We start from the raw sequence: 16,686 nt of genomic DNA, 5'->3' as shown, positions 1-16,686 counted from the left end.
CTCAACATCTGAAGAACTTTTATCTCAAATCCCCACTTAATTTTCTATGTGGAAACCAAGTAAAGAATTCTATTTGTTGTTATTAAGTATATTTTAAAAAGTTGCTATGTTTATCAAGCATGGGCTAGTTGGTGTCACACAAAATAGGATGTGGGAATTATCTAGAATTATGAGGTTTAAAAGTATTCCCACACTGTGAATAAGGTGTAGTAGCCCAGCACCCGACACTGGCACACAATATTTTATAAAATGCTGTGACTTAGACTCCACTCTGCGTGTGACATGTAAATGGATGAGGTTGCCCTGTCTCTCTCGTTGTCACTGCATAGTGGTCCTCGTGACCCCACTGACCAGTGAGCTAGAGATTAGCAAAACTTGTTTTGACCTCTACTCAGAAGAGCGGTCCATCCTGGGCAGTTCACTGCACCTGCAGACTTCAGACTTCATTCTAAATTGGAGACTCAATCTTTGCAAGTTCAGCCATGACAGACCTTAAAAATACCAAAACTAGATACTCCTCCAAAGTCAGCCCTAGCAGAGCCAAGGAAGCCATAACTGACTGGGTATAAAACTTCAGGGATTTCTGGGAGCACTTCCCAGAAGCAAAGGCTTTCCTTTTTTTTTTCTTTGCTCACAATTAAAAAAAATTATTTTTTTAATGTTTATTTATTTTTGACAGAGAGAGAGAGACAGAGCATGAGCGGGGAAGGGGCAGAGAGAGAGAGAGAGAGAGAGAGAGAGAGACACAGAATCCGAAGCAGGCTCCAGGCTCTGAACTGTCAGCACAGAGCCCGACGCAGGGCTCAAACTCACAGACCGAGAGATCATGACCTGACCTGAAGTGGGACGTTCAACTGACTGAGTCACCCAGGCGCCCCTGCTGACACTTTTTAACTTCTAAGGATTAATAGTTAATTTTGGAATAAACTGCTTTCACATTTTCTGTCTGAACTACATGTCTGTCTTGGTACTGTTGTGAGGAAAAGTTTTGCATGTCTGAAGCAACTATGAATTTAGGGAAAAGCTAGAATGTTTTAGACATGTTTTAGACGTGCAAATATCCGGGTTAAATCAGCATCTTTCATTTGGCAAGAAAACGTATGCATTCACAAATGTAGGTCAAGAGTAAGTTCATAGTAGCACTGAAAATGAGAGAGCAAAAAATACTTTGGGTTACATAACCAGTTAATTAGGCTACAATACAGTCAAAAGTAAAACATTACATAGCTGTCTAAAATGAATAAAGCAGATAAGGTTGATCTGTTTTTACTAGTTCAATATATGTCTGGATATAATATAGACATACATTAAACACAGGAAGGCAAGGCTCAGAGCCAAGCATAAAAAATAAATAATCTCCTTTGTGTAAATTAAAAAGGATATACATATATTTTCTGCTATGTGATTAATTTTCTTTTTGTAAGAAAACAGAAAGAACAATTCCTCCTTTGGGAAAAGGGATCAGGTATCAAGGTACAGTTTATTATTCTTTAACCATTTACGTGCATTTATTTTTTAAAAAAATGTTTACAGCAAGTTATCTGGTGGAGGAATTATTGGCCATTTAAACATTTTAGACTATGTTAAAAATACCCATACAGTCAGGTATTTTTATGCAGAATTGAAGACTTAAAGCTTTCAGCAGGAAGTATAATTAGCAATGCTAAAAACAAGGCTTGAATAGGGTGCCTTTAAGCTAGTTTTCAATATTGTTCCTTACCATTCTCCCATTCACTGAATGCTCTTCCTAAAAATGACTCCATACTGAGGGTTGTGGAAAGATGTTGCCATTTCTAAAAGAATTAATTTGTAGCAAAATATCGCTGCAGGACAGTTAAACTACAGGTGTGGCCTCCAAACTGAAAGGAAATATGGCTGAGTTGACTGTCTAGACAGCATGTAAGGTGACCTAAACAGAAGTACCTCTTCTCTCTTTCTATAAAGAATCAATGGCTTCGGTATAAAAGTGAAAAAATCAAATCAAATCACAAGTGACACAAAGGGAAGGTTACCTAGCATATTTCACAAAGGAAAGGGGATGACAAAGTTTTGCTTAGCACAGTATCACCACGTCCAACCCTCTAGCTACTTCCTACACTTTGTGGCTCTGAACTAATTCTTCCACAGATTGGTACTAAACATGGGACATTGGTGGTGAGCCTTTCCTGTCCCTCTAGCCGTCTGCTCTATAGCCTTTGGACCTGCCTTGCTTATTATAGCTTGTCCAAGAGCTAACAGTTCATTTCTGGTCACGGTAGGAAGGAATAAAAGATATAAGCAGGTAGGATTCATGAAGGAAAGAGTCAGTGACAAGTGTAAACTGTTGATTCCTTCCCGCCTGAAAAGAATCCACCCTGATTCTCCTTTGTTTGGATTTTTGAATCCATTACATTATTAAGGGAGACATTTTTGAATTATTTATAAGCCAGAGTAACACGGTTAGCCATTTAAATCAATATTATTGAACGAAGTTGGTTGTGATGTATTCAAGTGTTCTTTTTTCTTAAATGGAAATTGCTTTTTTTTTTTCCCTGATAATAGTGGCCACTGTAAGGCATTTACACAAGAAAATGTAAAGAAAAGTCAAAAGAAATAAAAACAACTTCAAATCCATCACAGCCATTACAAACCATTTTTAACATCTTGCTACATATACTTTAGACTTTTTGTTCTGCATATACATATGGATGTATACGTGAAAATGTAATCATCCTTGTAATCATCCTTTACAACTTTACATACTGTTTTCTACTTGATTTTCTTTATTTAAGAGTACATTATGAACCTCTTTCCATATTAAATACAGGTTTATTATGACATCATCCTGAAGGCTGGCAAAATATTTTATAGTTTTACTGCAGTTATGCCTCTGCCATATTATAGTCATAGAAATACATGGAACGTGTTGTCTCTTCTCTATATTGTCTCTTGGTTTCTCCTGAATTTGGATTCTGTAGCTGCTCATTTTTATCTATCCCTTCTGCATTCTGTAACTCTTTGCTTTTTACCCCCCCGCTCTCTTCTTATTACTGTTTTTATTTAAAATGAAATTAGAGGGGCGCCTGGGTGGCGCAGTCGGTTGAGTGTCCGACTTCAGCCAGGTCACGATCTCGCGGTCCGGGAGTTCGAGCCCCGCGTTGGGCTCTGGGCTGATTGCTCAGAGCCTGGAGCCTGTTTCCGATTCTGTGTCTCCCTCTCTCTCTGCCCCTCCCCCGTTCATGCTCTGTCTCTCTCTGTCCCAAAAATAAATAAACGTTGAAAAAAAAATTAAAAAAAAATGAAATTAGAATTGTTTGGGAAATAAGAGTAATTAGACTCCAGGAAAGGGCTTCTTCGAGTCAAGTGTGAAAATACTGGGCCATGGATTTTGATTGGACTACTCAGAGACATTTTCTGTCTTGCTCTTGAATTCACAGATGTGTTCTAGGGAGTTTAAAGTTCTAAATAAACAAGCATGATATTACCTTAAAAACAGGGGCAGACTCCCTGGACTTATGGTTAGTTCTATCACTGGTCCTAAAAAAATCATTGTTCACTACTTTATTTTCATAACTTGAAGAAGACAGTTCACCTAAACAGAAAACTGGTATTCATACGGACCATGAGGCAAGTATTAGGTCAAATGTAAATATCAAAATGCATAGTGTTAGTCAAACTGGTTTTAGATGCTGAATAATTTAAGAGAAAATAAAGCAATTTGTTTGTGGTCTTAAGGACATATCTACAGTACATCGCCAAACTAAACCCATATAATCATTCAGTGTGTCTTATTAGAAAGAATGGACTTGATGTTTCTGATGGTTCCTTTGGTTGCATCATTTTAATTCTTCAAATCCATTCTTCATTGTAAAATTTGAGATGATAACTTATATCTTACAGGTTATAGTAAGGATCAATTGAAATAACATCTGTAAAACACTTTGGAGAAATGTTAAGTGCCATATATATTAAGTTAATATTATTATATGGTAAGGGGAACAGATCTGTTCAGTGTTACATATAGTAGAGATATGCAAAATTTCAAGACAAATCTAGAAGTATAATGACTTAAGAAGGAATACAAATGCACTTGACAGTATGCTTAACTGGTACAGTTCAGAGCTTTATAAATCTAAAATGTATTCTCTATTTCACCAGTGACTTTCATGAGAACCTTGAACATAATGAAGTTTACCACCAATGTTATAAAAAAGACTGAGATCTTAAACAGCAATGGCCTTAGTCTTGGTTACTGAAAATTGATGAGGCAGCAACTGATGCAACACACAAACCAGGTACATCGACAAAAATTTCCATGTGAATTCCCAGTTCAGCTCTGTATACAAGTATAGGTATGCTCATAACTATTTGAGAGGAAAGAAGAAACGTATCCTATTACGTTTGTGGCATGCGCGACTGGATTTAACTACAGCAGAACAAAAAGAAAAAGGCACAATTGATACAGGAAACAGGATGTGGATAGGCAAGCTATTCCTCTGTGCAGAGGCTGAGCAAGCATGGGCAAAACCTGTACAGTGGATTTGAGTTACGACCTCTTCTTCCTTTGTCTCCTTAGCGGACTTCTAACAAATATGGAATCAGTTTATGAGTGGGCAGAGAAAAGGATGAGAAACCAAGAGTTCCAGGCAATACCCCAATAAGATAACTCACCATAATAGTTTAAAGTTGACCTTTTTAAATAATCAACTGATTTAGTTATAGAGTTTCAGGAATAAATTGTTAAACTTCTTTTTATCTAAAAGATGGGAAATAAAAGTTTGGTATCTCGGCTAAAAGTTCTAAAGGTAATAACATCTACTGTGTGCTTGCTTTGTGCCAGGCACTCTTCAATGCCTTGTGTGGGTTGTTTCTTTAGTACTTGTAGTACTTACAATGATGACCCTGTAAAGACGTCCGCTTCTTAATTCCCAGAACCCATACGTATGTTTTATTACAGGGCAAGAGGGACTCTGCAGATGTAATTAAAGATTCTGCGATGGGGAGAGTATCCTGGATTATCCAGGTAAGCCCAATGTAGTCACGAGGGTTCTTGTAGTGAAAGAGGGAGGGAGGAGAGTTGGTGCCTTAGTAAAGCAACATGAGAAAGACTTGGACACTTATGGCTTTTAATATGGAATGGGACATTTTCTAAAGCTGGAAAGGCAAGGACATGGGTTCTCCCCTAGGGTGTTCATAAAGAAAGGCAATCTTGTCTAAACCTTGATTTTAGCACAGTAAGAACCATTTTGGACTTCTGACAGACAGACTTGCAAGTCTGTGTTGTTCTAAGCCACTAAATTTGTGGTAATTCACTATAGCAGCAATAGGAAACCAATAAAATCCTCATAATAATCCTATGAGATACACATTATGATTGTCTCCAATTCACAGATGAGCAAATGAAAGCACAGTTCCTCAAAGATACACAACCACTAAACGGTGGGACTGGGGTTTGAGTGCAGGGAGCCTGGTTTCAGAGCCTATGAACTGGAAGCCTTCCTGCTGTCAAGCTTTGGGGTTTTAATAAATTGCAGCTCTAGAGTCATACTGACAATGCTTTCACCTTTAAGACCCTGAGCTCACCTGAGGATGTGCCTAATGCACAGTCCTAGAGGTAGGGCACAGTCTTCTTTTAATGCCTCCAAAGTCGGTACCACCACCACCACCACCACCAACAACAAATTCTATTTCAGCCCATTGGTAAGAAAATGTATCCCTAGAAGTGTGTCCAATTCCAAAAGCTTAAATAACTGGAAGTGCTATACACTGTCAAGCTATATGCTGTCCCATTCTATTTGGGAAATATTTTAAAAATTGGGATATTTTAAAAGAAAAGATGAAGCTGGCTATTGTAGAGAAATAAATTTATACAATTTAAAAATACCTGGTACAAAAATGTTTAAGTGCGTCCTTTAGCGGTTGTAAACGATTCCAAGAATTCTAAAAATGGCAACAAGGATCTCAGCTCTGTGTATGGCACTCAGAACACAATAAAAAAAAAATCCAGGGAACAAATAAATGCATAAATTTTTTTAAAAGGTCACTTATTTATTTTGAGAGGGAGGGAGAGAGAGAAAGCATGTGCAAAAGAGGTAAGGAGTAGGGGAGGAGGAGGGGCAGAAAGAGAGAAGAGAGAAAGAATCTCAAGCAGGCTCTGTGTCGTTCTCAGCACACAGAGCCCTATGCGGGGCTCAATCTCATGAACCGTGAGATCGTGACCTGCACTGAAATCAGGAGTTGGACACTTATTTGACTGAACCACCCAGGTGCCCCAAATAAATGCATAAATATTTAATCAGCATATGGACATACATATGTGTTTTAAGATCCAACTATGAGTAAATGTATCTGCAAATGTTTTAGAGTCTTGATTATTCTTATCACTTTAATTTGCTAGAGGCTCCTTTGTTAGGTGAAGAAGTGCTATCTTTGCCTTATTCTCTGACTTCTGTTCATGATTTTATCTTCCTGAACAGAGGTGGTATAGCAATAGTGGTTAAGAACCTTGGCTTTGAAACCTGCAACACCTGAGTTTGATTCTAGTTCACCTTCTTATTACCTGTATGGCATGAGTCCAGTTAGTCAACCTTGGTGCCTTCATTTTCAAATGGGCATCGTAACATTTACCTCTTATTTTATAGTAAAAACCCAAAGTCGTAATGTATATAGGCATTGTCTGGCCCATAGAAAGTACATATTCAAAATGGTCGCAATATAAAATTCACATTTATCAACACCGACTGACTCTGTTTCTGATGTTGCCCAGAAAGCATAGTGTCCAAGTCAGATATATATCTTTTTAGAATATCATCCCACTCAAAATCAGAAGAATAGTCACTATAAATCATTTGGGTCTCAAATGCACTTTACATTAGTGAATCAGTTTAGAAGACTTAAATTCATCTTCATCTTTTTAGGGACTTTCATCCTTGGGAACCTGGGGAATGAAGGAAAGCTCTGTTTTTAAACTTCATGTGAAGGGTTCCTCGGTGGCTCAGTTGATTGAGCATCTGTCTTCTGCTCAGGTTATGATCTCACAGTTTGTGAGTTTCAGCCCCCTATCGGGCTTCCTGCTGTCAGGGCAGAGCCTGCTTTGGATCCTCTGTCCTTCTCCTCTCTGGCCTCCCCCCATTTGTTCACACACACACTCTGTCTCTCTCTCCCTCCAAATTAAATAAACATTTAAACTTTAAGTGAGAAGATTGAGAGGAGGGGCTAGTGGTTTCCACTATAGTTAGTCTCATTAGAAGTGGAGAAGGTAATTCATTATTAATGAGCATCTACTCTGTGCCAAAGGCTTACATATATTATCTCACTTAATCCTCTTGGCAGCCCTCTGGAAGTTGTATGAAGACTGCCATTTTACAGATGAGTGAAATGAACCACAGAGAGGACAAGGTAACTTCTTCAAGGTCACATGGGGTCAGTTGGGATTCAAGCTCCGTATACCATATGGCCTTCATGTAGGTCTGCTTTCCAAACAGTCTTGAATGGTTACACAAGACTGAGGAAGAAAATGCATGTTACTTACTGGGAATGAGTAATGATTTATACTGAGAGAAGTTATTGAGTGGCAAGCAGCACACGGACATAATTTTTGCAATTATCGTGTTATACTGCAAAATAATTTTTCACTGACAACATAGTCAGCATATTCCTAGCTGTGTAAAGAGAGTGCCTGTTGTTAGCTAGTTGCTTCCCATTGCGCTACTTTGAAGACAGAGTAAACCAATATAGGTGCAGCACACAGGCGATTTTTTAAGCAAGTTTTCCTCTATGCCAGTCAATATATTTTTCACTGCATCCAGGAAGATTACAATTCTGAGAAGGAACCACTAAGATTCAGTTCTGGAGCTGAAAATCCTAACAAAATCTAAGGGTGGATTTTCTAATGTGTTCCAGAATGATAGAAGCCACCAGTCAGATTCTCAGAACCTCCTGAAGAAAAGATTTACCTGCTTAAGGGATGTCACACGTAATCTAGGTCAGGTAAAATACTTCATATCTCGTTATTGAAATTCCTCATTGCTTTGCCTTCCAAAAAACATTTGTCAAGGACCATTTGACATGGGATCACAAATAAAGCAAAAAGAATTCATTTGTTTGTATTATGACATATACTGATTGTGATTACTATGCAAATGATTTAGTTTTTTTCAATTTCATATTGCTTTTAAATAACCAAGACTCCCTTTTAAGGTTTCAATACTGACTTACCATTGTCTTCAACAGAGAAGTAGAAGAGGTCCTTTGTTGCTTTGCTGCCTTCATTCAACACATAGCAGATCCTGCTCTCATCAATGTCAGCTGATGAAAAAGCAAGTTTCACTCATCATAATGGCACAACAGAAAATGAGGATGTTAAGAACGTCAACATTTTGGGGCGCCTGAGTGGCTCAGTTGGTTAAGTGAACGACTCTTGATTTCGGGCTCAGGTCATGACTTCATGGTTTATGAGAGCCAGCCCCGTGACGGGCTCTGCACTGGCAGAGCACCGTCTGCCTGGGATTCTCTCTTTCTCACTCTGTTCCTCCCCTGCTTGCTTTCTCTCTGTCTGTCTCTCTCTCTCAAAAATGAATAAGTAAACTTAAAAAAAAAAGTCAATATTTTAAGGCATGAAAATACTACAATAAAGAAATTTTAAAATGATGAAACGAACACAAATCTAACTTTTTAAAAAACGATTAAGTGAACATGAATCTAAATTGTTCTTAATGTTATACCAGCAAAAATAGAACTTAGTTTAAAATTTTGTTACTGGGCTATGTGTATGAACTTTAGGATAATACCCCCCAAAAAGGACATTCTAGATGTGCATGTTTCACAACAACTGGGCCCTCTATGGAGAGGTGAGTCCATGTGGTTTTAGGTCTTCTGCAAAAGCATGGAGCTTGGCCTGATGGCAGTTATTGATTAACTATTTGTCAAAATGAATTTAAACAAGAACAATGGCTGCATTCTAAGGAAAAAGAAAATGAGAATCAAATCATGACTTTTTATTATTACCTATTCTCTTGGATTTTTAAGAATTTGTCCCTTGGGTCTATTATCGTGTTTTTGTATTGGTAATTATTAGTATTTTAAAGACAATTTGCATTTTGGGGGTATTTATTTATAAAGATAATTCTTATGGGGTGCCTGGGTGGCTCCCTCGGTTAAGCAACTGACTCTTGGTTTTGGCTCAGGTCATGATCTCACAGTTCCTGAGTTCGAGCCCCCTAATCAGGCTCCGTGCTGGTAGTGCGGAGCCTGCTTGGGATTCTCTCTCTCTCTTCTCTCTCTTGTAAAACCACATATGATTTCATTGGCTTTAGAGACAATTCTGAAAATGTAACTAAACTATTTTTTATTTTCATTTTAAAGTTTTATTTATTTGAGAGGAAGGAAAGGACAGAGGGAGAGGGAGAGAAAGAGAGAGAGAGAGAGGGAGAAAATGAGCAGTTAAGGGACAGAGAGGGAAAATCCCAGGCAGGCTTCACCCTCAGCATGAGCCCAACACAGGGCTCAATCCCACGACTGTGAGATCACAACCTGAGCCCGTATCAAGAATCAGATGCTTGGCTGAGCCACCCAGGTACTCTGATAATTAAATTATTTTTTAAACAGCCTTCATAAGTTTTACTCTAAGACCGCATTTAGGTTTAAATGTATTGTATGTAGAAAATTCCTTTAATCTCTTCACATCTCATGCACACAGAGCTGCACGATAAAGTGTTAAGACAATGTAAAGGGCTACCAAAGAGACCAGGTGTCACATTGCCTGGGAAAACAGAGGAACCTGCCTCAAGTTCACCATTAGTAGTAACAACAAATATATTTAGAAAGAAAAAATCCTTCAAACATATCCTTCTGCATTTAGGAAAATTTAATTCTATGCTTTTTTTTTTTAGATGCAGAAATTACTTGAAAATTATTTGAACACAATAAAATGTGCAGTGTAATATTTGTCTCTAAAATCTAAATATAAAATATCATCTTCAGAAAAGTAAACTTACTAGTGAACTATGAAAACAATTCCTAGGTATGCTTCTTTACTTAAAATTTGAAATTCAATGGATATTTTCAAAATTAATGTAATCATATCTTATGATGATATTTTTCAGAAGCTGTCCACCTGCATTCTGTAATTTTAAGGCATAACTAAAAGCCTTACTAGCTGTCCAAGGGTTCCTGTTAAATGGGCATCCTGAGGAAATAGCTGAAGAAAGACTACTTGCCTTTTTTTGTTATCTGAATAATCTCGCATTCCATTGTATTTCATCAGAATCAGAATTTTTCTGCAAATGCAGAGCTTGGGACAATTTTAAACAGAACTGGGAGATCTAATCTGCTCAAGGACAGGGACAGAGGCATCGGGGACATTGTTTACTAACCTTGTGTAAACACTCGCGTACTCTTGTTCCCAACGCCAGTGTTGATAATGAAGCCATGCTCTGGTCCTCTGGTCACTTTATACTTCAGGAGCCCATGGACACTGTTCTGATCCTCTGTCCTCAGAGACCTGCTGGTAATCAAGAAGCTCATGTGTCCAGTGTGAAGGCGCTTCAAGGCTGATGCACCTCTGTTAATGGCAATCTGGGGGAGTCTGTTATCTAGGGAACTTATGTGGATCCGCATTACCTGAGGTTTGTGTGTCTCTAGGACAGTGTCTGGGAAGACATAGAAGTCAGCATGAGTGCCATCTGTCACAGTCAAAGAGAAACAGTCTTCAGTCGCCTCACTGCCATCATGCCAGTAGCTAATCAGGTTGTCATTCAGGTCTCGCTTGGTGAAGGTGGTCACAGGATGGTGGCCATTATACAAAATCCTGCCATGGATGGGGAGCTGGGTGATAGTAAAGAGGAGAAGATCATCTGGAGTATCCTTATCTTCCGCTGTTAACTCAAAGGGAGTGATCTGTTTGCTTTCCCCTTCTTGCAGCATTAGTTTGTGGATGGTCAAGATAGGTTTCTTATCATCCACATCTATGATGTAGATCCTGAAGGTTCGGAACACAGGGTTGTGTCCATCAGTCACTTGAAACTCAAAGCTGTCCATCTTTATCTCATCATTTGAAGTGTGGACATAGCATATTTTGTTGCTAGCCAACTGTAGCTGAGTGAAAGAGGCAATGGGCTTCCCAGAGTGGTCAGAGCTCTCCAAGTGCCCGAGGCTAGGAGCCCGTGTGACTCTGAAGTGAAGCTGTTCATTAGGGCTGTTGATGTCACTGGTGCTAAGCAGATTGGTGGTAAGGGTCACTCTGCCACCTTCTGTCAGGGTAATCCCTTTGCTAACCACCTCAGGTGAGACTCTGTCTAAACTGCCAACAGTGATGTAGAAGGAGCAGTCTATCAAAGGGTTAATCCCATCAGTCACATCAAATTTGACAATGTCAAGAACTCCTTCTTGGCCTGTGTGAGTGTAACAGATGAGGCCTCTGTTAATCTCATCCTGGGTAAAGTTCATCCCAAGGGTGAGGTTGTTCCTCACCTCCCCTCTGGGTTTTCTCAGTCGCTGTAGAAGCCCTTGATGAGGCCCTGAACGGAGGACAAAACTGAGGCTCTTCTCATCGGAGTCAAGATCTGTGGCTTTGAGGACCCAATTTGTAATGACCTTAGTGTGTCTGGTCTCTACTTCCAGCCCATCATTAATGGTCAGCTGAGGGGTTTCATCATCCACTAGGATCACCACAATGGGTACCTTCCTGTGGGTAACGTGCTTGCCGTCACTCAGCCAGACCTCAAAACTGTCCTCTGTGGTCTCGGAGTCATCATGCTCATACACAATGGTGGAGGCCTCCTGGATCTCCTGTAGGGTAAAACTGTGGATGGGCTGGCTGCCTGTGGCCAGCTGCTGTACGATTCGTCCATGCTGAGGGAGGGCTGTGAGCTGAAAGTGAAGCTCATTCTGTGGCAAGTCAGCATCTGCTCCATTGAGCAGTGGGGTGTCTATGACCAGGCTCATCCCCTCTAATACCACAAACTCACCAGCAAAAAGTTCAGGCTGCTCGTCATTGGTGGGTAAAATGATTATGGGGAAGACAACATTTGGGGAGAAGTTGATGCCATCAGAACAATAAAAGGTGAATTGATCTTTTTGTGGCTCTACCCCCTTGTGAATACTCTGTACATAATTGATATGCCTCACTTGGATATCACTGATGGAGAAAGCACTGATGGGGCTACCAGCCCGTGATTCTTTTGAGCCAGGAGCTGGTGCAATGTTTTCCAGGTAGCCAGAGGCTGGCTGACTGGTCACTGTGCATAGGATTTCATCTTGGGGTGTGTCCACATCTTCAATACTGAGATGTTGTAAGGTCAAGGGACTCTTCCCACCTTCATCAACAATATAAGACTCTGCCACTGAGACTTTGGGTGCCACATCGTCCACAGGCAGCACAACCACTTGCACCTGCACTCTTTCCACTATGCTGTTCCCCACCAACCACTGATAAGAACCCTTGGAGAGGGTGAGGCTGAAGGCATCATGTTGTTTCTGGAAACCAACTTCACCCCCAGTGTGGGCATAGACTACTGCCCCACTGATGAGGTCCTCTTGGGTGAATCGTTCTGCAGGTAAACCATGCACGAGAATAGTACCCAATTTTGGGCTATCTTCCAAAATGAAAGACAACATCAAGTCATCTGTGCCCTTCTTTTTGCCATGTATGATGCCCATGGTGATCTCAGCGGCTCTGTTCTCTAGTACATCAATGGAAACATCTAATAATGGACCACCTGTAATAGAGATCCTGGGAGTTTTGTCAGCTGTAGTGGGATGCACAGAAATCTGGATGGTGATGGGTATGTGGTGAACCCCGTCACTTACCTCCAGATGGAAGGTGTCATTGGTAGTCTGGTCTCTGCTGTGCTGGTAAGAGACACTCCCATTAATTACATCAGCTTGCATGAAAAGCTCTCCTGGGGTCATATGTTTGTTTAAGTAGTCCAAGTGTCCATGTTGGGGACCCCAGACTAATATGAAGACAATCTGGTCAACATCTGTGTCAGGATCTATGACACCCAGTTCATTCCTGCTGAGGATAAAACTTTCTCCCTCTAAGACAGTAAAGCCTCTGTTGGTGACTTTGGGAGGCTGATTGTCCACAGGCTTTAGGAATAACGTGAATGTGCCAGGCACACTATTGCCTGCAGCATCCTCCACTCGGTAGGTGAACTGCACAACCCGTCGTGCGACACCCAGCATCTTCTGTGGGGGCTGATAGGCAACTTGGTGCAGATTTACCTGGGCCTGGGTGAAGCGCATGATGGGCATGTCTGGCGAATCAGTGAGGACAATTTCTCCAGCCAGGACTTGGTGGTTGTCATCTGTGTCAGTTGGGGGTGTCAGCAGGGTGTACCACAGGTTCTGGTCATCTGAGTCCTCATCAGTATATTGGAGGAATTTCTTCTGGAAGTGAGTGAGTTGGTATTGTTGCACAGTCATTTCTAGAGTAGTTCCTGGAAATAATTCCGGACTCTTCAGATCCACTGGTTGGACCCTGACAGTGAAGAAGTGTTGGTTGGATAGATTGGGTGGCTCATGGTCATCCTGTACACGGAAAGTCAGTCGGGCCACTACAGGTTGAGGGCTATGGGGCCCAAGATAGCGGTAGAAGAGTTTCCCTCCCATTATGTCTTGCTGAAGCCATTCAGTCACCACCTTCTCATAAAGTCCTTCTCTTTCCACATAAGACCAGTCCTCATCTTCAGGAGACTGAGGTGGTTCAGTCTGCCGCAGCAGCATCTCCCCCTGGTACTGACTGGAGGAGGAGGAACCAGGGGCTAGATCCCGCCCTCCCTCTTCCTTTTTCCCTTCCAGAGGCTGGTCCTCCAGCACAAAGTGGATGGTTGAGTCCTCAGAGTCAATATCAGTAGCACTCAGGACAAAGGGGGAAATCTGGACCACATGTCCTTCTGTAACAGAGAGCCCGGTGTTGGCCTTGACCTTTGGTGGTTCATCATCGACAGGTATGATGGTGACGGGGAAGAGGAATTCCACCTGGTGGTGTCCATCCTCCATCCGGAAGATGATGTTGTCACTGTAGGTGTTGCTGCCATCATGCTGGTAAACCACTCGCCCTGCTGCCAGGTCCACCGGTGTGAAATGCTTGCACCCAGCGGGTGCCCCAAGCACCATCAGCTGCCCATGTCTTAAGCCCCTAACTGCAGTTACTGTCACTTCTTCCAGGTTATCGTTATCACTGATCTGAAGGCTGTGGGTGCTGGACAGGGGCTTGGACTGACCTTCAAATAGCAGCAGTCCCCTGTTATATCTAGCCACTGGGGCCAGAGTGTTCGCGGGCTTCATTATCACCATGAAGGCAAAGGGGTCTGAGGTGGCACCATCTCCATCCACCACCTCCAGCTCCAACTGGAAGAGCTGCTCTGAATCCAATTTTTTTGTAGGGGGCTGATAGGCAATTTTCAGTTCCCGAAGCTCCCGCTGGGTGAAGAAGGAGACTGGAAGGCCCAGGGGGTCGTCAGTGCTGACCACGTACCCCTCGTTCCCTCGTGTGGTTGTGGGGGCATTGAGAATGTTGAAGACCAGGTCATCAGGGTCAGACTCCGTGTCTTCCGCAGCCAGTGCGTCAGGGGTCAGGGCTGTCAGCAAGAACTGATTGACCTCCATCATCATCAGGGCCACAAAACTGGGCCGAGGTGCGGTGTTGTCTACTCCGTCGCGGATGTTCACCAGCAGCTGGAAATGCTCACGGAGCAGCACCTCGGCTGACCCCGCGCCTCTGTCTTCTGGCCCTAGCAGCTCCGCCATAAAGGGCACATAGTCCCGACTGGGCGACAGGGTGGTGGCGGTATGCTGGTAGCGCACCCCAGCTCTGACAAAAGCCTCACAGTCTACGCCCTTGCCCCTGGGGAGAGGGGCCCCCATGGCGTCCACCAAACGCCCATACTTGGGCAGTGGGCCGCCCTGGGGAGGAAGAAGGGTGAGCCGGCACCTGCTGGGGGCAGAGCCTGCGGACGCCAGGGACGCAAAGTCCAGCACTCTCTTGTCGATGGCGTGGCTCCAGCCCCGCAGCTTCTCCACCGCCAAAGGCCTGTTGCGCATCACTAGCTCCGGCTGGGGAAACACCACGTCCACAGCCAGCGTGAAGGGCAGTGCTAGCGTGTAAGTCGGGGCGTCGTAGCGCAGCTGCAGCCGCACCCGAGCGCGCCCGGGGCTTCGGGAGCCGAAGTGGGTGTACTGGACCTGGCGGGGTCCGAAGGCGCAGGGGAAGCGGCCGGGGGAGAGCGCGCCGTGGCTCAGCGGCAGGGCTTCCAGCACCGTCACCTCGCACCAGTCCCCCGGCTGCACTCGAATCACCAGGTCCCGGAGCGGGTCGAGCCAAAGCGAGCGGCCCACAGGAACCCGGAGTCCGGGGTTGGCGATCAGGACGCTAGGGCCGTCGGGGCTACTGAGGCCCGGTGCGCCCCAGGTGGGCCAGTAGAGCGCAGGGTGGGCTTCAGTCCCAGGCGAGGGCACCTGTCCATGTAGCACCGGGCAGCTCAGGAGCACGTAGGCGAGCGCCGCGACAAGCTGCCGGGGCGTCCCAGCGGGGCGCCGAGAAGTCCCAGCCATGGGACCTCGGCGCTGGAATGTCCCGGAGACTGCCCAGTCCGAAGAGGGCCTGCTCAGCTGCAGGTGCAGGCTGGGGAGGGAGTGGCTGCTGTCCAGTCGGGAGCCGAGGCGCGGACTCAGCAAGAGCCGGTGGCCGTGTTTTGGCTGTGGCAGGTAAAAGCCGCGGGGAGAAGGGGCTCTGACCACCTTCTGCCTCTTGAGTCCCAAGTCTCTCCTCGGCTGGTTCCCGGGACCGCTGGATTTGTCCCAACGCCCCCGACACCTAAGGCGAGGGTGCCGGAGTTCGCCCCTCCTCTCCTTTGTGCCTTTAACCTGGCTACCTTACTGACCTTCGTGCCCGGAGGGGTAGTCGGCCACCGCGTAGCCCCGGCTGCCTGCTTCAAACCAGCTGGTCGGGATGTTCTCCCCGGACGCCTCAAAGAGATTGTCCTTTAGGACTGGGAGAGTGACAGCGACTGTACCGGGCCAGTTCTGCGCGTGGAAGACACAGCGCTCCCGCGGTCCGTTCACCCAGGCAACCGTGTTTCTGATGGGGGGGGGGGGGGGCGCCACCATACCTCTTCCTTACCGCTGACAGGCGTGCATTTTCTAGCCGAAATTGAGTCTCACTTCGGACATAAAAGAAGCTAGTGGGAGCTATTTTGCAAACAGGATTTTCTAGCTGCCTGTCTGATGAAGCTGCTTATTCCAGATCTTGTAATTCGGTGCTTCCAAAATAACCCTGGCATTTTTCTTCTGCTCACTTCTTGAGGAACAAGATGCGCATCCAGGCAGACGAACTCGAATAGCTTTTAAAATTGGTTTCTAGTCAGTGGGTCTCACATACCACAACGGGGGGCGCAGGTTGGCTGCCTTCGTTTTTTTTAGAATGTGGTTTCTGAATCTGATCAACAGTGACTCCCTCTGAGTTTATTAGACATGCTGTTTCCAAAGTACTTTCTTTGTAGAAAAATATATAGTAGCCAGAGGCGAGAATGTCAAGAGAAACAGTAGCAGAATACCCCAGGCCCTTGGATCGATTTCTGTGAATTAATCTATTTAACACTTGGAATGCCATCAGGCTCTTTCTTCCTGGCTTTTAGTTAAGGATGCCTGCCTTCCGTGGGTGTAGTGTTAGTTACTTAGCTTCCCATCCTTGTTTTTAAAAAAATA

General features: G+C 43.7%; 1 protein-coding gene across 1 annotated transcript in view; it reads right to left on the bottom strand.

The window, feature by feature from the left end:
* Positions 1-16,255, bottom strand: part of FREM3 (FRAS1 related extracellular matrix 3) — an 86,611-nt gene extending 70,356 nt beyond the window's left edge. Inside the window, exons 1-2 of the mRNA XM_040473095.1 lie at positions 10,353-16,255; positions 8,197-8,286 (exon numbers count right to left, since the gene is read on the bottom strand). Coding sequence (XP_040329029.1) covers positions 8,197-8,286; positions 10,353-15,534 — 5,272 coding nt within the window. The 5' untranslated portion in view covers positions 15,535-16,255. The remainder of the gene's footprint in view (positions 1-8,196; positions 8,287-10,352) is intronic.
* Positions 16,256-16,686: the final 431 nt, after the last annotated feature.

The sequence above is a fragment of the Herpailurus yagouaroundi genome, unplaced genomic scaffold, assembly GCF_014898765.1.
Source record: "Herpailurus yagouaroundi ecotype Mexico unplaced genomic scaffold, PumYag 28, whole genome shotgun sequence".
Classification (NCBI taxonomy): domain Eukaryota; kingdom Metazoa; phylum Chordata; class Mammalia; order Carnivora; family Felidae; genus Herpailurus; species Herpailurus yagouaroundi.
This window is presented reverse-complemented; position numbering and strand designations above follow the sequence as displayed.